Source organism: Equus asinus, chromosome 25 (genome assembly GCF_041296235.1).
Source record: "Equus asinus isolate D_3611 breed Donkey chromosome 25, EquAss-T2T_v2, whole genome shotgun sequence".
In the NCBI taxonomy this organism is placed as follows: Eukaryota; Metazoa; Chordata; class Mammalia; order Perissodactyla; family Equidae; genus Equus; species Equus asinus.
Window position 1 is genome coordinate 17272622 of NC_091814.1, and position 20227 is coordinate 17292848.

The following is a 20227-nucleotide window of genomic DNA, read 5'->3' on the forward strand; positions in this document are numbered from 1 at the left end:
GCACTGGGGAGTTACTGTTTAATGGTTATAGAGTTTCTGTTTGAGTTGATGAAAGAGCTCTGGAAATAGATAGTGGTGGGCTTTCTTGTCTCCTTCTGTTCAGTTAAATTTAAAATACTCATCAATAGCTACCAAAGCCATTAGATTTGGCACCACTAGAAGTGGACAACCGGGCCTGTGTGCCCCGATACCGTGCCACAGGAAGGACATGCCTCAGAAGAATTCCGATGCTAATGAAGCCTCAAACCTAACGACTGATTTACAGGAAACACAGGGAATAGATAAATGATTAAATGAAAACTGAGGATGCAATCAGCCAAATCCAGAATACGGGCAGTTCTATAAAAAAATGCCCTAGTTTCGTCAGCAATGAAATAGCATGAAAAAAAGGGGGAAGGAGGAACTGTTTATTTAAAAATTATTTAAGACACGTACCAACCAAATGCAACGTGTGGACCTGAATGAGATTCTGATTTGAACAAACCAATTGCAAAATACATTTTTAAGACAATCCAGGAAACTTGAACATGGATTGGACATTGGATAATATTAAAGAATTACTGTTAATTTTGTGTGTTGTGTTGAAAAAATTCCTTGTCTATTAAAGATATATCCTGAGATATTTATGGGTGTAGTGATATTGATGTTGGGGGTTTGATTGAAAATATTCCAGCAAAGGGGCTGGCCCAGTGGCACAGTGATTAAGTTCCTGGGCTCCACTTCGGCGGCCCGGAGTTCGCAGGTTGTGATCCCGGGCATGGACCCAGCACCGCTCATCAAGCCACGCTGTGGTGGCATCCCACATAAAATAGAGGAAGATTGGCATAGAGGTTAGCTCAGTGACAATCTTCCTCACACACACACAAAAGTTCCAGCAAAGAAAGAATGTGGTGTTTGGTGTGAGGAGAAGAAAAGGAGGGTAGTTTGATAAAATCAGATGAATAAAATGTTGACAATTGTGAAAGCCGGTTGACAGTTACATGGGGGTTCGTTAGAATAGTTCTCTACTTTTGGTATGTTATAAAAAACATCAAAACAAATTCCATACAAGTTTATTGTTGGGGTAGACCCTGTGCTGTGCTCTGGGTGACAACAACAAATATGTGTCCTGGTCCTCAAAAGGTCCCAAGTGGTGGAGAAGACAGGCAAGAATTCAGGGACTGTATTTAGTGATCAGGGTTACGATGGGGAGATATAGAGGGACACCTAAGTCAGTGAGAGAGGGTCTCCTAGAGAAGGACTCAGGCTTGGCCTCTGTAACAAGAGGTCACAGAATACAACAGCTTAAACTAGCCACTGTGCTAATGCTCTGGGGATGCAGCTGAAAGCTGTGATCGCTAGAACGTTGCTTGTACCATATGTGGGAGAATGCCTTCCATGACCCTTTGAGATGCATATTATCTCCATTTTAAGGAGGAGAAAAATGACGTTCAAAGAGGTTAGGGAGGGGGCTGGTGACTCAGCGGTTAAGTTCTTGCACTCTGCTTCAGCGGCCTGGGGTTTGCCAGTTTGGATCCTGGGCAGGGAACTAGCACCGCTCATCAAGCCATGCTGAGGTGGCGTCCCACACAGAAGAAGTGGAAGGACCTACAACTAGCATATACAACTATGTACTGGGGCTTTGGGAAGACCAAAAAAAAGAGGAAGATTGGCAACAGATGTTAGCTCACAGCCAATCTTCCTCATCAAAAAAAGAAAGAAAGCATAAAACAGTGGGCTAGTGGTCAGCCACCTTAAACAAAAAAAAAAGAAAAAGAGAGGCCGGCCCCGTGGCCGAGTGGTTAAGTTCGCGTGCTCCACTTCAGCGGCCCAGGGTTCAGATCCCGGGCGCAGACATGGCGCAGCTTGCTAGGCCATGTTGAGGTGGCGTCCCACATGCCACAACTGGAAGGACCTACAACTAGACTATACAAACTATGTATTGGGGGGATTTGGGGAGAAAAAAATTAAAAAAAAAAGGAAGATTGGCAACAGTTGTTAGCTCAGGTGCCAATCTTAAAAAAAAAAAAGAGGTTTGGTAATTAACCCCAAATCATACAACCAATAAGGATTTAAACCAGGTTTTGAACCCAGGACCGGTTGACTGCAAAGCTGTGTTTTTTCCGTGAGTACTTCCGTGAGGCTTCTCGGTGACTAGGGGAGGGCTGGCTGTGAGCACTTTCTCTCTTCCCAGGGACCTAGTGTGTTTAGGAGACCTAGGCCCCCCTTCCAAGTGTTTCCCGGTGGGGATTAGGCTGGGCAGAGGAGAGCCCAGGGACTGTTGTCCCAGCCAGACTGAGCCCAGATTGTCTCAAACTTCCTCTGAGTTCTGTTGGGAAGGTCACTTCCTGGAGGTCCCAGACCGGACTTGGAGAAGTGAGAGGGCTGTGGTTCTGGGAGACACTGCCTCGCCCGGATCAATCCTCTTTCCTTCAACCCCAGGTGACGTCCTCCATTTCCTTCACCTGGAGTTTGCAATGAGCGTGGATTACTAATTCCTTGGATTTAAATGAACTGAATATTTATAAAGACCTTTCCCCTACTTTGCCACTTTTGATTCTCAACTCTGCCCTATGAGTTAATTAGATCGGGCACACATTCATCCTTTGATTTGTTAAAAAAACACACAGAGGTCATCTAAGTATGCTAGTATCCTCAATTTGCATATTTGGAGTCCACTCAGAGCGGTCATGTGGCTTGTTGAAGTCCACCCAGGTGGCATTGAGACTTGAACCCAGGCAGCAACTAGGTCCAGGGAGTTCTACTTAGCTGGGCAAGGATGAAGAAGGACTGAGTCAACAATCAATTTCCCTTCCTGGCCTGTTTCAATTGCTCTTCTCTCTGGGGGTGAACTAGCTGCCAGCTGATCCCTGACTCCTATCAGACCACAGAAGACAAGCCAGGTGGATACTAAATCAGCTAGAAGCCCTTCTCTTGGCATTCTCACTCCTCCTTCGACCCATTACCTGGCAGTCTGTGCCCCTTCCTGAAGTGTCTTCCCCCAGTAGGCTTCCTGCTGCTCCTCTGCATGCCCCTTACCTGTATCCTTTGTTAATTCCCGCCCCCCCCAGCCCCACCCCCGCCCCCAGGCATTAAGTCAGAGAGAGAGAGCAGTGACCCAGGGCCTTGACAGATGGCAAAGGAAGGAAGAGGTGGGTCTGGGGGAAGAATGTACAGGCTCCCGTGGAGGTGTCGTTGCTGAGAAGATGATGTACAGACTTAAAGGCAGATGAAGTAGATTCTGGGTGTGGCTCTGATACTGAGCCTGGTATCAGTTTCCCCACATTAAACCCAGCATTTATGGGGTTAAAACCAAAACACTCATTCCCTGCTTACTCTCTGGCTTCCTGCCTCCAGAATCCGATAACCTCCATGGAGACAGACACCGTCAAGGACAAGCACCTGGACCATCTCCTCCCACAAAGAGATACGGGCTGGTGGGAAAGCTGCTGACCAGCAAGGTCACAAGCTCCCTCCTCTCTGCAAGTGTCTCAAGGCCAAAGACAGGCTGCTGGGAAAGCTCTGACCAGCAAGACCATATGCTCCCCCTCCCCTACCTAAAGCCCCAAATAAAAACCCTTCCTTTTAGCTTTTCGGGGAGTTTGGGATTTTAGCGTTAGCTGCCCTCTCTCCTTGCTCAGCGCTGTGCAAAAATAAAGTTCCTACTTTCTTCCACCACCCCCGGTGTCAGAGATTGGCTTGCTGCCAACGGGTGAGCGAACTCACTTCAGGTTTGGTAACAGCTCTGCCACTCGAGCTGCAAAGCTTTGACCTGGGCACTTAGGCCAAGTGGGAAATCGTACAGGCGAAAGTTTAATGAGATGATGTGTACATGAAACTGCAGATTTTAGGGTACAGGATGGGGAAACTGGAGTCAGAATTCCCTTTTCTTCAGCTTTGCGCCTTTCCCTAAGCTGTTTTCTAACACCCAAGGTGCTGAAGGCCTGATCTCTAAATTCCTTTGAGGTTTCTATTTTTCCTAATGGACTCCTTCCCCACGGTGGAGGCCGACTGACCTGGCAAACCCAACCCTGCCAAGTGACAGCAATGTCACACTCCCTCACCTGTATTGTCACTGATTGTACAATGACATTTTCCTGGACCTCTCTCTAGTTCCTCTCCAGGTAGGCACAATGACTTTTAGTTTTAATTTTTTTAATTGTAAAATATATATCACATAACATTTAACATTTTAACCATTTTTAAGTGTAAAGTGGCAGTAAGTACATTCACACTGTTGTATAACTACCACCAACTCCGTTTCTAGAACTTCTACAATTTTCTCAAACTGAAAGTCTATATCCATTAAACAATAATTCCGCATCCTCCCTGCCCTCAGCCCCTGGTAAGCACCATTCTGCTTTCTGTCTCTATGAATCTGAGGTACCTCATATTAGTGGAATCATACAGTTTTTGTTCTTTTGTGTCTGGCTTATTTCACTTAGCATAAAATCTTCAAGATCTATCCATGTGGTAGCATGTGTCAGAATTTCCTTCCTTTTTAAGGCTGAATAATATTTCACTTTATGTATATAAAACATTTCGTTTATCCTTTCTTCTGTTGGTGAATGCCTGGGTTGTTTCCACCTTTTGGCTATTGTGAATAATGCTGCAATGAACTTTGATGTACAAGTATTTGTTTCAGTCTGTATTTTCAATTCTTTGCGATATACACCCAGCATGGGAATTGCTGGGTGTATGGTAATTCTATGTCTAACATTTTGAGGAGTGGCCAAACTGTTTTCCACAGCGGCTGCACCATTTTTCCTTCCCACTAGCAAGATATGGGGATTCCAATTTCTCTACATCCTCACCAAGACTTGTTATTTTCAGGTTTTGTTTTTTTTACTATAGCCATCTTACTAAGTACAAAAGTGGTATCTCATTATGGTTTTGATTCTTTTTTCTGAGGAAGAGTATTCCTGAGCTAACATCTGCTGCCAATCCTCCTGTTTTTGCTGAGGAAGGCTGGCCCTGAGCTAACATCTGTGCCCATCTTCCTCCACTTTATATGTGGGACACCTATCACAGCACGGCTTGCCAAGTGGTGCCATGTCCACACCCGGGATCCGAACCGGCGAACCCCAGGCCGCTGAAGCCAAATGTGCGCACTTAACCACTGCGCCTCCAGGCCTGCCCTATGGTTTTGATTTTTATTTTCCTAATGACTAATGATGTTGAGCATCTTGTCATGGGCTTACTGGCCATTTGCACATTTTCTTTGGAGAAATGTCTACTCAAGTCCTTTGCCCATTTTCTTTTTCTTTTTTTTAAAATTACTTATTTATTTTTTTATTGAGTTAATGATAAGTTACAATCTTGTGTGATTTCAGTTGTACATTAATGTTTCTCATTTGTGTTGTAGGTGCACCATTTCACCCTTTGTGCCCACCCCCCACCCCACCTTTCCCCTGGTAGCCACTAATCTGTTCTCTTCGTTCACATTTTTAAATTCCTCTTATGAATGGAGTCATACAGAGATTATCCTTCTCTAACTGGCTTATTTCACTTAACATAATTCCCTCAAGGTCCATCCATGTTGTTGCAAATAGGATGATTTTGTTCTGTTTTGCAGCTGAGTAGTATTCCATTGTGTAGATATACCACATCTTCTTTATCCATTCATCTGTTGATGGGCACTTAGGTTGCTTCCATGTCTTGGCTATTGTAAATAATGCTGCAGTGAACATTGGGGTGCATAGGGCTTTTGGGATTGCTGACTTCAAGCTCTCTGGATAGATACCCAGTAGTGGAATGGCTGGATCGTATGGTTAGTTCTATTTTTAATTTTTTGAGGAGTCTCCATACTGTTTTCCATAGTGGCTGCACTAGTTTGCATTCCCACCAGCAGTGTATGAGGGTTCCATTCTCTCCACAACCTCTCCAACATTTGTTACTATTAGATTTAGATATTTTTGTCATTCTAATGGGTGTAAGGTGATATCTCAGTGTAGTTTTGATTTGCATTTCCCTGATGATCAGCGATGATGAACATCTTTCCATGTGCCTATTGGCCATCCGTATATCTTCTTTGGAGAAATGTCTGTTCATGTCTCCAGCCCATTTTTTGATCGGGTTGTGTGATTCTTTGTTGTTGAGTTGTGAGAGTTCTTTACATATTATGGATATTAAGCCTTTGTCAGATATATGACTTGCAAATATTTTTTCCCAGTTAGTGGGTTGTTTTTTGTTTCAATCCTGTTTTCATTTGCCTTGAAGAAGCTCTTTAGTCTGATGAAGTCCCATTTGTTTATTCTTTCTATTGTTTCCCTTCTCTGAGAAGACATGGTGTCCAAAAAGATCCTTTTAATACTGATGTCAAAGAGTGTACTGCCTACGTTTTCTTCTAGAAGCCTTATGGTTTCAGATCTCACCTTTAGGTCTTTGATCCATTTTGAGTTTATTTTGGTGAATGGTGAAAAAGAATGGTCAATTTTCATTCTTTTACATATGGCTTTCCAGTTTTCCCAGCACCATTTGTTGAAAAGACTTTCTTTTCTCCATTGTATGCCCTCAGCTCCTTTGTTAAAGATAAGCTGTCCATAGATGTGTGGTTTTATTTCTGGGCTTTCAGTTCTGTTCCATTGATCTGTGCTCCTGTTTTTGTACTGGTACCATGCTGTTTTGATTACTGTAGCTTTGTAGTGTGTTTTGAAGTCAGGGATTGTGATGCCTCCCATTTTGTTCTTTTTTCTCAGGATTGCTTTAGCAATTCGGGGTCTTTTGTTGCCCCATATGAATTTTAGGATTCTTTGTTCTAATTCTGTAAAGAATGTCATTGGGATTCTGATTGGGATAGCGTTGAATCTGTAGATTGCTTTAGGTAGAATGGGCATTTTAACTATGTTTATTCTTCCAATCCATGTACATGGAATGTCTTTCCATCTCCTTATGTCATCATCTAATTCTCTCAGAAAAGCCTTGTAATTTTCATTATATAGGTCCTTCACTTCCTTAGTTAAATTTACCCCAAGGTATTTTATTCTTTTTGTTGCGATTGTGAATGATATTGTGTTCTTGAGTTCTTTTTCTGTTAGTTCGTTGTTAGAATATAGAAATGCTACTGATTTATGCAAATTGATTTTATACCCTGCAACTTTGCTGTAGTTGTTGATTACGTCTAAGAGTTTTCCAATGGATTCTTTGGGGTTTTCTATATATAAGATCACGTCATCTGCAAACAGTGAGAGTTTCACTTCTTCCCTCCCTATTTGGATTCCTTTTATTCCTTTATCTTGCCTGATTGCTCTGGCTAGGACCTCCAGTACTATGTTAAATAAGAGTAGTGATAGAGGGCATCCTTGTCTCGTTCCTATTTTCAGGAGGATGGCACTCAGTTTTTGCCCATTGAGTATGATGTTGGCTTTGCGCTTTTCATATATGGCCTTTATTATGTTGAGGTAGTTCCTTTCTATGCCCATTTTGTTCAGAGTTTTTATCATAAATGGCTGTTGGATCTTGTCAAATGCTTTCTCTGCATCTATCGAGATGATCATGTGGTTTTTATTCCTCAGTTTGTTGATGTGGTGTATCACGTTGATTGATTTGCAGACGTTGAGCCATCCCTGTGTCCCTGGTATGAATCCCACTTGATCATGATGTATGATTCTTTTGATGAATTGCTGAATTCTGGTGGCCAAAATTTTGTTGAGAATTTTTGCATCTATGTTCATCACTGATATTGGCCTGTACTTTTTTGTGCTGTCCTTGTCTGGCTTTGGTATCAGTGTGATGTTGGCCTCATAGAATGTGTTAGGAAGTGTTCCATCCTCCCTAATTTTTTGGAATAGCTTGAAAAGGATAGGTATTAAATCCTCTCTGAAAGTTTGGTAGAATTCCCCAGGGAAGCCATCTGGTCCTGGGGTTTTATTCTTTGGCATGTTTTTGATTGCTGTTTCAATCTCTTTCCTTGTGATTAGTCTGTTCAAATTGTCTGCTTCTTGAGTGAGCTTTGGGAGATTGTAGGAGTCCAAGAATTTATCCATTTCCTCTAGGTTATCCATTCTGTTAGCATAGAGTTTTTCGTAGTATTCTCTTATAATGTGTTGTATTTCTGCAGAGTCTGTTGTTATTTCTCCTCTTTCATTTCTGATTTTGTTTATTTGAGCTTTCTCCCTTTTTTTCTTTGTAAGTCTGGCTAGGGGTTTGTCAATTTTATTTATCTTCTCAAAGAACCAGCTCTTTGTTTCACTCATCCTTTCTACCGCCTTTTTCGTTTCAATAGTATTTATTTCCGCTCTGATTTTTATTATTTCTCTCCTTCTGCTGACTTTGGGCTTTATTTGTTCTTCTTTCTCTAGTTCAGTTAGGTGTAGTTTAAGATTGCTTATTTGGGATTTTTCTTGTTTGTTAAGATGTCCTTTGCCCATTTTCTAACTGGGTTGGTTGTATTTTTGTTGTTGAGTTTTAGGAGTTTTTTAAAAATATATTCTGGATATTAAACCCCTGCAGATGTATGATTTGTGAATATTTTCTCCCATTCTGTAGGTTTTCTTTTCATTCTCCTAATAGTGTCCTTTAATGCACAAAAGTTTTAATTTTGATGAAGTCCAATTTATCTATTTTTTCTTTTGTTGTTTATGCTTTTTGTGTCGTATTTAAGGATCCATTGCCAAGTCCAAGGTATGAAGACTTACTCCTATGTTTTCTTCTAAGATTTTTGTGGTTTTAGCTTTTATATTTAGGTTGTAATCCATTTTGAGTTAATTTTTGAATATGGCATGAGGTAGGGGTCCAACTTCATTATTTTGCACATGGAAATCCAGTTTTCCTAGTACCATTTGTTGAAGAGACTGTTCTTTCCCTACTGAGTGGACTTAGTACTTTTGTCAAAATCCTATTGGCCGTGGATGTATGAGTTTATTTCTGGACTCTCAATTCTTTTCTTTTCTTTTCTTTTTTGAGGAAGATTAGCCCTGAGCTAACATCTGCTGCCAATCCTCCTCTTTTTGCTGAGGAAGACTGACCCTGAGCTAACATCTGTGCCCATCCTCCTCTACTTTGTATGTGGGACACCTGCCACAGCATGGCTTGCCATGTGGTGCCATGTCTGCACCCAAAATCCAGGCCCAAGAATCTGGGCAGCCAAAGTAGAACATGTGCACTTAACCACTGTGCCACCAGGCCGGCTCCTGGACCCTCAATTCTATTCCATTGGTCTACATGTCTATCTTTATGCCAGTACCACACGGTTTTGATTACTAGAGCTTTGTAGTAAGTTTTGAAATTGGGAAGTATGAGTCTTTCAATCTTGTTCTTCATCAAGATTATTCTAGCTATTCAGGGCCCCTTGCAATACCATATGAATTTGAGAATCAGCTTTTCCATTTCTTCCAAAAATTCTGTTGGAATTTTGATAAGGGACTACATTGAATCTATAGATTGCCTTGGGTGGTATTGACATCCTAACAATATATTAAGTCTTTCAACCCAAGAATGTGGGCTGTTTTCCATTTATTTAGGTTTTCTTTAATTTTTTTCAGCAATGTTTTATAGTTTTCACTGTATAAGTCTTTCACCTCCTTGGTTAAATTTTCTTCTTAGGTATTTTATTATTTTAGACATTATTGTAAATAGAATTGCTTTCTTCATTTCCTTTTTGAGATTGTTCATTGCAGGTGTATAGAAACACAACTGATTTTTGGATGTGGTTTTTGTACCCTGCAACTTTGCCGAGTTTATTAACTCCAGTAGCTTTCTTGTGGATTTTCTATATATAGGGTCATATCGTCTGTGAAATATAGATATTTTTACTTCTTCTTTTCCAATTTGGCTGTTTTTTATTTCTTTTCCTTGTCTCATAGCTCTGACTAGAACTTCCAGTACAACGTTGAAAAGTAGTGGTGAAAGTGAGCATTTTCCCACAATGATTTTTGTTCCATAAAAACAAAATCCACTTATGTCCTAGGTGGTTTGGAGTTCCAGGCATCTTTCCAGATGGGTCAAGTTACTACTGGGTTTTGGGAGGGTTAATGGAGAAAGAGTCGATGGGGTCGAGCCATGGTGGGCTCGTAAGCTCTGTGTGTGTAGGCCTGAGGCTTCTAGTTTCTGTTCTGAGTTTTATCTTTCTTGAGCCCTTAAAGCACTTTATATACATTGTCTCATGGTTTTATCCTCATTTAACAGACGAGGAAAGCCAGTTTCAAGGAAGTTAACTGAGGATCCGAGAAGTTAAATGATTTGCCTAAGTTAGAGAACCAATAAGTGGCTAAAGCTGGTCCCGCTGGGCTTTTACTAACACCCCATTCAGCAGCACAAGAAGATAAGGGAAACTGAAGTGTGTAGTAAAAATACGAGAATGGAGAACACGCCCAGCCCTCACTCTGCTGGTTCCAGCCCCACCCTCCGCCCACTCCCGCTTCTTCTAGGCTTTCTGCTCGGAGCGCAGCCCTTTCATTGGTTGTCCGTTACAGGGCACCATCCTCATACGATGGGAATCAGCCAATCAGCGCGGCTCGTCTCGGCCCAGCCAGCCCACGCTAGATTGCGTTTTCTTTGCCCTCCCAGTGTTATGTCGGGCATTGTAGTCTAATGAGGCATTTCAGCCTACGATGGAGGGATACTGAGAACTACTGGACCCAGCGAGCTGAGCGCGGCACAAGTGGCACGGCTTTTGGCAGCACCCCGCCAACAACCCGGAGCAAGAATTGACTGCAAGGAGCAGGTGAGAGAGGCGGCGGGCTGCGAATGGAGGCAGGGGTTAGAGACTTGGCCTTACCTCTGTAGCGATACTTTGAGGCACAGGTGGCCCCGTCTGTTGCGTCGGAATTCCCCCGTTTTAGGGGGTCAGTGGACAGCTGACCCTCTAGAAACTCCCGAGTGCGGAAACTCCCGAGCTCTGCCGTGTGCTTTCCTGGAAGCCACAATATGCCCGGACCCCAGTTTGCTCTTCTGCTGCAAACCCTCCCCACCCGCCCAGTGTTGCTCCGAGATTGTCTGCGCTCCCTGTGAAGCTCGGGACGCCCAGTCCCAAAGCCCCACGCCTGTCCGTAGTACCCAAGGGTTTCGGCTCCTATTCTTTTCCTCTTCTTGGGGCAGCTCAGAGGCTGCCCTCCCCTCTCCCCTCCTACGGGGGAGACCTGGGTTCTTGATTTGGTGCTGCCACTACCCACGTGTCTTCCTACTTCTAGAACCTCAATTTGACCTCTATAAAATAGGGTGATTTAAGGGTCCTCCCAGCCGCTAGTCCTGAAGTACTTTATTCTGGACATCTAGCTGTGCTTCAGGACTAGGGGGAAGAAGCCAAGAGTGTGGCAGTTCCAGATGCTCCCTGGAGGAGGAGTTGACAGTTGAGGAGGATGAAGTTAGGCGGCATTAAGTTCTAGCCATCTTATTTTAAGTGCAATCAGTTGAGTCTCAGTCACCCAGCAATACTTTTTGTTCCCTGCATCTTCTTCTTCCTGTAAATGCCCTCAAGCTCAGCCTAGAAGAGGGTGGGGCCTTCTGGGCCCGAGGTAAAAGTTTGGGGAGGTGGGGGTGACCTGGGGGGCTGCCACCATGCATCTGCCTGTGATGCTTGCCCCTGCAGGGAGTGCTTGGTGCCCCCTCCCTAGACCACCCCCGTGATGCCCCTGTCCCGCTGGCTGAGATCTGTGGGGGTCTTCTTGCTGCCAGTCCCCTGCTGGGCACCCCGGGAGAGGGGGCTGGGTCCCCTACGGCGGCCCTCCCTGGTGCACTGGTGCTCAGTCCTGGGGGCCTGGCATGGTGCCCGCTGCTGGTGCCAAGCATGGAAAGAGGAGCCTCGGTGAGTGTGGTGGGGTGAGGGGTCTTGGGAGGGGAACGGCTGGTCAGGTTTCTGACTTGTTCTCCCTCTTCTCAGAGCACTTTACTCCTCCCTCAGAATGAATGGAGACCAGAAATTGGATGTTTATGCTCAAGAAAAGCAGAATTTCATCCAGCACTTCTCCCAGATTGTCAAGGTGCTGACTGAGGATGACATGGAGCACCCAGAGAAAGGAGATGCTATTGCCCGGCTTAAGGAGGTGAGGGTCTTGCAACTTGAGAGAGTGAATCTTTGGTCACTCTGTCTATGTGTGGGGTGCAGCTGTGGCTTCTGGGGGACTTTTAACAGGTGCGGGAGGCGGCTTTTACCTGAGTGACGCTGGGTTGGCTCTGGGTGGGTTGGGCCCTGGGAGGCATACTTCCTCAGCCTGTCAGTCCTGCTCTGTGGCTCTGTTAGGCCATCCAGACTGCTTTGCATGGGGGTAGAGGCCCCCGGGGGGTGAAGGCCTTGAACCTAGTAAGTCTTTGATTTTGTTAAGAAAAGGGAATTAGGTGTCCATAAATCATGAGGTGCGGCCTGGGAGGAAGGCAGTCTAAGGAGGGCCTGAGTGAAGCTAGTGCATCGGCAGAAACTCCTGACCTAGGACAGGAGCTGATCCTGGGATAACTTAAGTTGCCTGATTTTTTTCATTCTTTTGGAGTATCTAGTAATTCTGTTTTATAAATGCTGCCTTATTTGTCTGAGGGGAACCGAGGAAAAGGAAGAGGTTTGTTTACACTTGGATGGAGGTCAAAAAGGAACTCTTCCCAGTGAATTAGATCTGATTGAGAGCGGGGCAGCAGAAGGCAAAATGAGAGGCCCCAGCAGGAGGAGTGGGAGATGGGTCACCCAATCTGGATCCCCTCCAAGCTCTCCTCTGGCCAACTTTGGGGCGGGGGGTGCGGAAAGAGCTGGTCTTTTTTTTTTTTTTTTTTTTTTTTGCTGAGGAAGCTTTACCCTGAGCTAACATTTGCTGCCAATCTTCCTCCTTTTGTATATGAGCTGACTCCATAGCATGGCTGGGCAGGGTGGGGAGAGGGTTTGTTTTTAATACAGTGAGAGAAGCTTTCCATTTGCACATAGGTTGAACTGTGGGTGGGAGGAGGTGGCTGGAAAATGAGGGATGGGTGAAGGGGAAATCTAGGAGTGGTGGGGATGGGGCAGGACCCTGAGATGGAGAGATCTGAACGTGCCAGCCGTTCCCACAGCGCATACAGAGTTTTCCCCAGGTTCAAGCCCTGTCCCGGCTTGGGAGCAGATTTTAATCTTTAGTGTAGAGCCTTTAAATTTACCAAGGAAGACAATGCGGAGAGAGCCTGGGGACTGGGGAACTCTTCGAGCTGTGCTCCAGGACTTAGGGGAAGAAGCCAAGAGAGTAGCAGTTCCAGAGGCTCCCTGGAGGAGGGGTCAGGTTGAGCAGGACAAAGTTAGGTCATGGTTGGAAGTGGGAGAGGGTGAGGTGAAATCTCAGAGTAGCAGCTTGGCAGACCTTGATGCCCTGTCGCTGTGCCCTTGCCCCACAGGTCCTGGAGTACAATGCCATTGGAGGCAAGTACCAGCGGGGTTTGACGGTGCTGATAGCGTTCCGGGAGCTGGTAGAGCCAAGGAAGCAGGATGCTGATAGTCTCCAGCGGGCCCTGACCGTGGGCTGGTGTGTGGAACTGGTGAGAGGGATGGGGGAAGGGCAGGAGAAGAAGTCCCCTAAATTTAACAAAGAAGAGATTTCACACAAATACCCAGATTTCTAACATCACTTGGAAAATTGCTAGATCTGGGTCCAGATTCCCAAGCAGCAACAATTGCCTGAAGTTGAATCGAGTCTCTCTCTTCTTTGCTCCAGTCCCCAAGTCTCCTTGTCTCCCATACCCAGCTCACTTGGCCCTTAAAGGTGTATGGTTTGCGGGCTTGGCCTAAAGGCTTCGTTAGTGACAGGGGGACAGGGTTCCGGGAGGGGTGCCAGGCCCTGAGGAGGATGGCAACGAGCCCAGAAGGGAAGACGCTCAGGACTTGGTGAATGATGGGTGATGCTGAGGCTGGTGTCCTGAGGAGAGTGGCAGCTGGCTCAAGGGAGGATGTGACGAGCTCAGAGTCAGCCATGCTGCATTCCTGGTTTGGGCAAAACAGGCAGAGCTGTCTGTCCCGTGGGTGTTGGGAATTCCAGTCTGGAGCCTGGTAAGCGAGATGAGGCTAGAGAAGAGGGATTTGCCTTCAGTGAGGTGAAGAGACGATGGCATCACTGACGGACAGAGCCCTGGGCGAGAGGAGTGCCACTGCAGCAAGTTAGGAGGGAAGGCAGAGGATGAGGGCAGAGCAGAGGAGCAGAGCTGTGAGGCCCAGGGCGATGAGAACTGGAGAGGCCAACACTTCCCTTGGCAGAATCAGCTGTTATTAACCCAGCTGCACCCTACATTCACCTAGGAGTGATTTTTTTTTTTTTTTTTTTAAGATGTGGCTGGAATGCTTTCACTTCCCCAGGATGCCGTTTGAGCTGCCCACCCTTGTTTTTACTTGGGTGACTTTTGTTATAATTTCTGCTTCTATCTTCTTTCTACTTCTGCCTCATCTCCTTCAACCTCTTATTTTTCTATTTCAGCATTTACCTCCTAAAAATAAGGACATTTGCGTCTATAACCACAATACCATTATCACATCTGTCTTAGTCTGTTTGGGCTCCTTCAACAAAATACTGCAGACTGGGTGGCTTATAAACAACAACATTTTTATTTCTCACAGTTCTGGAGGCTGGGAAGCCCAAGATCGAGGCACTAGCATGGTCGGATGAGCGCCGTCCTCCTGGTTCATAGCTGGCACCTTCTTGCTGTATCCTCCTGTGGTGGAAGGTGCTTGGAGTCCCTGTGGGGTCTCTTTTATAAGGGCACTAATCCATTCGTGAGGGTTCCACTCTCATGACTTAAGCCCCTCCCAAAGGCCCCACCTCCTAATACCATCATCTTTGAGGGTCAGGATTTCAACATAGGAATTTGGGGGCGATACCTTCAGGCAATAGCAACATCCAAGATGTTTAACATTGATACAATAATATTATCTAACATATATTCTGTGTTTAAATATTTCTAATGCTCCCCAAAATGTGCATTATAGGTATTGTTTTTAACATCCAGGATCCAATCAAGATGCATGGTATTTGTGAGCTTTTCTTCAATCTTTAATTCAGAATAGTCCCTCCATCATAGTTGACTCTTTAAGTTTCGGCCAGTTTGGTAGAGTGGCTGACAGTCCAATCTGGATTTGTCTGATTATTTCCTCATGATTACAGTCAGGCTAAACATTTTCGTAAGAATGCTACATAGGTAATGTGGTATATTTCCCATTACTTCCCACTATAGCACATAACTGGGAAAGTTATTTTTAAAAAACTCCAGTGTTGGGGCTGACCTGGGGGTGCAGCAGTTAAGTGCACCCGTTCTGCTTCAGCGGCCCGGGGTTCGCCGGTTTGGATCCCTGGTGTGGACATGGCACTGCTTGGCAAGCTATGCTATGGTAGGCGTCCCACATACCAAGCAGAGGAAGATGGGCACAGATGTTAGCTCAGGGCCAGTCTTCCTCAGAAAAAAAAAAAAACCCACCAAAAACACCTCTGTAGATTTCTCACTTAATTGATCTGGAATGGACTTTGGCCTTGGTATTTTTTTTTTTTTTCCCGAGGAAGATTAGCCCTGAGCTAACATCTGACACCAATCCTCCTCTTTTTTGCTGAGGAAGACTGGCCCTGAACTAACATCTGTGCCCATCTTCCTCTACTTTATATGTGGGATGCCTACCACAGCATGGCTTGATGAGCAGTGCTAGGTCCAAGCCTGGGATCTGAACCAGCGAACCCCGGGCCACTGAAGCAGAGCATGTGAACTTAACCACTGCGCCACCAGGCCAGCCCCAATGGCCTTGATATTTTTTTTTAAAGTTCCCCTAACAAATAGAAAATGCAGTTGGGTTAAGAATCCATGCTGGAGGGCAGAGGAAATTGAGGGAGGCCACAGAATGAGTGTGCTTTGGAGACAATCTTGGTCCGGGTTCAGAGGCAGTAGACTGGCAGCCTCAGGGGAGCCATGCCACCACAAATAAACACAATGTAAATAAAACACGTGCCTCCAGCGTGGAGAGCCCAGACCCCAGGCCAGGGCACGGCCAGAGGGAAAGGTGCACATGGACTCCTCCTTCCCCAAGAACTTTGCCTGGGACAACAGCCCCGATCACCATAGCGCTCTCCGCGCTGCCCACTCCTGGGCCCAGGGGCACTGTTGGGTGCTTACTCTGAGCAATACAGATCCACAAGAGCACACACACAAGATTTTAAAAAACCGTGTCTTGAAAAGCTGTTTTAAGGAACTAGAATGTGTAGCCTGACTCCAAGAAGTATGGTGGGGGACATTACAGTGTTTTTCTTTACTTATTAGGCAAGCGTTTATGACACACCCACTCTGAGACCAGCATGTGCGAGGCTGTGGGAATGCCAAGAGGCAAACATATCCAAACTCAAACTCCAAGGTGTTCACGGCTTAGAGGGAAAACCAACACGGTCAGGTGGCTTCAAGTAGGCTGGCACTCAGGACAGTAAGCCCTTTGCTGATGTTAAGAGTGTTTAGGGGGTCCGGCTCTGTGGCTGAGTGGCTGGGTTCGCGCGCTCTGCTTTAGAGGCCCAGGGTTTTGCCGGCTGGGATCCTGGGCACCGACCTAGCACCTCTCATCAGGCCATGCTGAGGCAGCCTCCCACATAGCAGAACTAGAAGGAAAAAAAAAGTGTTTAAAGATGTTTAAGACCCCTGGGTGAAAGTTACCACAGGTCAGACTTCTGTTGCATCCTATTAGACCTGCACCTCCAAATGAGCTCCCCCAGGTGGGGCTTTGTTCCTGGTCGTTGGAGGGTGTAGTAAGCAGTGCCCAGGAAGGGACGGGAACAGCCTTCTTTTGTTCAGAAGTCATGTAAAGTCAAGTTGCATGAAGAAATTTTACTTGAAGCGTTCACTGAAGGTTTTGGCAAGAGAAGAGAACAGTGTGTGAAGGCGTTTCATCATCTCTCCGTACCAGGATTATCTAGGGCAGCTTGTCTGGTGATGTCACAGATCTGTTGTAGTCTCTTACTCTGAAAACAAGAGTTTTAGTCCCATTTTGTAGTTGGGAAGCCTGAGCCGAAGAGATGATGTAACTTTCCAAAGGCCCAGGGCACAGAGCAGAAGTCCTCGGCTGCCCCATCTTGACCTTCCTTCCCGGCTCAGTGATTATCAAAAGCAGCCACTGTCACTGGTAGAAAGAACAGTAACTAGGAGCTCTGCGGTCTTATGCCGTCCTTCCTTCTCCTCCAGCTGCAAGCTTTCTTCCTGGTGTCAGACGACATCATGGATTCATCCCTAACCCGGCGCGGGCAGGTCTGCTGGTATCAGAAGGTAAAGTGGAGGGGAAGTAGCAATGGGCATGGGAACAAGCCACAGGGAGGTGGTTCCATATGGTCTATTGGGGTGTTCAGAGTGACCAGTTCTTGGTATGAGTCTAGGCCAGAGATTGATTACTTGTTTTTGTCTGTGTCCCTGACAGCCAGGCATAGGTTTGGATGCCATCAATGATGCTCTGCTTCTGGAAGCATGTATCTACCGCCTGCTGAAATTCTACTGCCGGGAGCAGCCCTATTACCTCAACCTGATCGAGCTCTTCCTGCAGGTGTGTTGCAGACCAGGGCTCAGTATTCAGAGGCTGCCCACAGTAGCCTTGGCCTTCATAGAGCACTGTCATCTAGCTGGTTTCAGAGCACAGGAGATAACTAGGTTTTCCTGGAAGGGGAAAAGAGTGAGGAAGGGTGTTGGGAAGGGGGGTGGTCATGGCAAGAAGGGCTTCTCTGTCCCTGTGTGATTGGAAGAAGGAGTGATAAAGGACTGTGTGTCTGTGTGAATATGGACCTGAGTTTTGGGGCCCTCTCTCCCTCCTGCTGCCTTTCTGACTCTGCCCACTTGTCAGCTGGTGGGGGCTGTGGGGCCCAGGATTTCAGAGTTGCCCAGCCCTGGAGAAAGCCCAGCTCATGGGCCATCTTCCTCTCTTTAGAGTTCCTATCAGACTGAGATCGGACAGACCCTGGACCTCATCACAGCCCCCCAGGGCAACACGGATCTTGGCAGATTCACGGAAAAGAGGTGAGAAACAGTGGGAACCAAATCTGGACAGTGAGGGAGGGCTCTGGGTGGGCATCGCCCATCTGAGTTTATCTTCTCCTGCTCAGGTACAAATCTATTGTCAAGTACAAGACAGCTTTCTATTCCTTCTACCTTCCTGTAGCTGCTGCCATGTACATGGTGAGTGAGCCTTCCCACCCCTTGTTGCCGGCTGATGTGGGCTTTTGGACAGAAAGGCACAGAGCAGACAGCTTTGGACAATCTTGTGCCCCCACTGAGTGGTTGTGTGACCTTGAGCAAGTTAGTCTCTCTGAGTCTATTTCCTCAGCTGTAAGATGAGGATAAAATCCCCACCTCATAGGATTACTGTAAAAATTAACCGAGGCAAGTGAAATGGAAGTGGTCAGCCCCTCATGGGGGAACAATAAATCCTCCATCTGAGTGTGGGTAGGAGTAGAGAGGAGGTAACTGAGGCCGAGTGGGGGAAGACTGGATTGGAAGGCAGCGGATGAACTGCCTACCCAGACCTTGCTTCTCCAAGTTCCCTTTTCCTCCTGAGAAAAGTTGGAAATGGCGAAAAGATTAGGGGGAGGGATTAGAGTGATGCAGGGACTAAGTCTCGTGAGAGAAGAGAGAGTCTGAGGGCCTGCAGGATGCATTCATCTCTGCTGTGACTCGCAGACGGCCTAGGTAAAAACAAGTGGGATAGAGGTTGGACCATCTACATCAGGGAAGCCAGGGATGTCTGAAAGGAGACAAGAGTGTTTTTTTGTTTTTTTGGTTTTTTTTTGAGGAAGATTAGCCCTGAGCTAACATCTGCTGCCAATCCTCCTCTTTTTGCTGAGGAAGACTGGCCCTGAGCTAACATCCACGCCCATCTTCCTCTACTTTATATGTGGGACGCCTGCCACAACATGGTTTTCTGAGCAGTGCCATGTCTGCACCTGGGATCCGAACTGGTGAACCCCGGGCTGCCCAAGCAGAATGTGTGCACTTAACTGCTGTGCCACTGGGCCAGCCCCAGACGAGAGATTTTGGGGCTGTAGTAGGGCAAGATTCCATGGGAGGAAGGCAGCCAGGAAGATGAAGCAACCTCTGGTGTTTGGCTTTTATTTTTTTTTCTTTTAAGATTGGCGCTTGAGATAACAGCTGTTGCCAATCTTCTGTTTTCTTTCTGCTTTTTTGCCCCAAATCCCTCCAGTGCATAGTTGTACATTTTAGTTGTGAGTCCTTCTAGCTGTGGCATGGTGTTTGGCTTATTAATCCCCTCTCCACCGTAGGCGGGCATTGATGGGGAGAAGGAGCATGCCAATGCCAAGAAGATCCTGCTGGAGATGGGCGAGTTCTTTCAGATTCAGGTAGGAAGGCCTGAGGCACTGGCAAAGGACAGGCTCCAACTTTCTTCCTTCCCTGCCTTGGGACTTCTGCAAGGAATTCCTTTTCTTCCTCTCCCCCCGCTCAGGATGATTACCTTGATCTCTTTGGGGACCCCAGTGTGACGGGCAAGATTGGCACTGACATCCAAGACAACAAATGCAGCTGGCTGGTGGTTCAGTGTCTGCAACGGGCCTCTCCAGAACAGCGCCAGATCCTGCAGGTGCCTGAGAGAGGGCTGTGGACCCCTGAGCGGAGAGAAAAGGAGAGCAGTGGTCCTCAAGGGGGGCGATTTTGCAACCTGGGGCATTTGGCAACGTCAGCAGACATTTTTTTGTTGTCTTGAGTTGATGTGTGTGCGTGTGCTACAGGTATCTCTCTAGTGGGTAGAGGCCAGGGATGCTGCCACACATCTTACAGTGCACAGAACAGCTTCTCACAAGTACCGGGCCCCAAATTTCAGTAGTGCCAAGGGTGAGAAACCCTGGGGCAAAGGAAGCTGAGGCCTGAGCCAGTATTTGAGCATTTGGGATGGGGAAGGGGAAGTTTAAGATCTTAGACACTCAGAGACTTGAAAGTGGAGTCAAGAATGGAGTGAATGATGTTGGAGACGTCCTGGAATATATGGATGAGGGGAGTGGAGCGAACCTGGTGGTACTGGGGGAAGGCTAAGCCTATTTTCCTGCCTCCAATCCCTTCCAGGAGAATTATGGGCAGAAGGAGGCCGAGAAGGTTGCGCGGGTGAAGGCAGTATATGAGGAGCTGAACCTGCCGGCTGTGTTCCTGCAGTATGAGGAAGACAGTTACAGCCGCCTTATGGGGCTCATCGAGCAGTACGCCACGCCCCTGCCCCCAGCCATCTTCCTGGGGCTAGCACAGAAGATCTACAAGCGGAAAAAGTGACCTAGAGACTGCGAGGGCGGGGAGGGGAGGTTCTCAATAAATTGTCTAACCTTCTTGTGGTTCTGTTCCTGTTTGTGCCAGCCTGGGGCGC

The 20227-nt window shown here is 46.5% G+C and overlaps 1 protein-coding gene across 3 annotated transcripts; it reads left to right on the forward strand.

The window, feature by feature from the left end:
* Positions 1–1825: 1825 nt before the first annotated feature.
* FDPS (farnesyl diphosphate synthase) lies at positions 1826–20193 on the forward strand. Of its 3 annotated transcripts, none has more exons than XM_070497886.1 (11): positions 1826–2104; positions 10392–10642; positions 11798–11960; positions 13264–13404; positions 17062–17142; positions 17291–17413; positions 17792–17880; positions 17967–18039; positions 19140–19217; positions 19322–19456; positions 19936–20193. In XM_070497886.1, exons 3-11 carry the CDS (start codon positions 11820–11822, stop codon positions 20134–20136), a joined length of 1062 nt encoding a protein of 353 aa, XP_070353987.1. In that variant the 5' UTR covers positions 1826–2104; positions 10392–10642; positions 11798–11819; the 3' UTR covers positions 20137–20193. The 3 variants fall into 3 exon arrangements, with proteins under 3 accessions (XP_070353987.1, XP_014692511.1, XP_014692508.1); XM_014837022.3 differs by lacking the exon at positions 1826–2104 and adding an exon at positions 11507–11722 and having other exon boundaries at positions 10476–10642; XM_014837025.3 differs by lacking the exon at positions 1826–2104 and having other exon boundaries at positions 10431–10642; positions 11819–11960.
* The last annotated feature ends 34 nt before the right edge of the window (positions 20194–20227 follow it).

Bases quoted from the DNA above. Each gene is read 5' to 3' on its own strand.
- FDPS (XM_014837022.3), top strand. From the start codon at position 11,544: ATGCCCCTGTCCCGCTGGCTGAGATCTGTGGGGGTCTTCTTGCTGCCA. The intron at 17,143-17,290 runs GTAAAGTGGAGG...TGTCCCTGACAG, and splicing joins AGGTCTGCTGGTATCAGAAG to CCAGGCATAGGTTTGGATGC. The intron at 17,414-17,791 runs GTGTGTTGCAGA...TCCTCTCTTTAG, and splicing joins TGATCGAGCTCTTCCTGCAG to AGTTCCTATCAGACTGAGAT.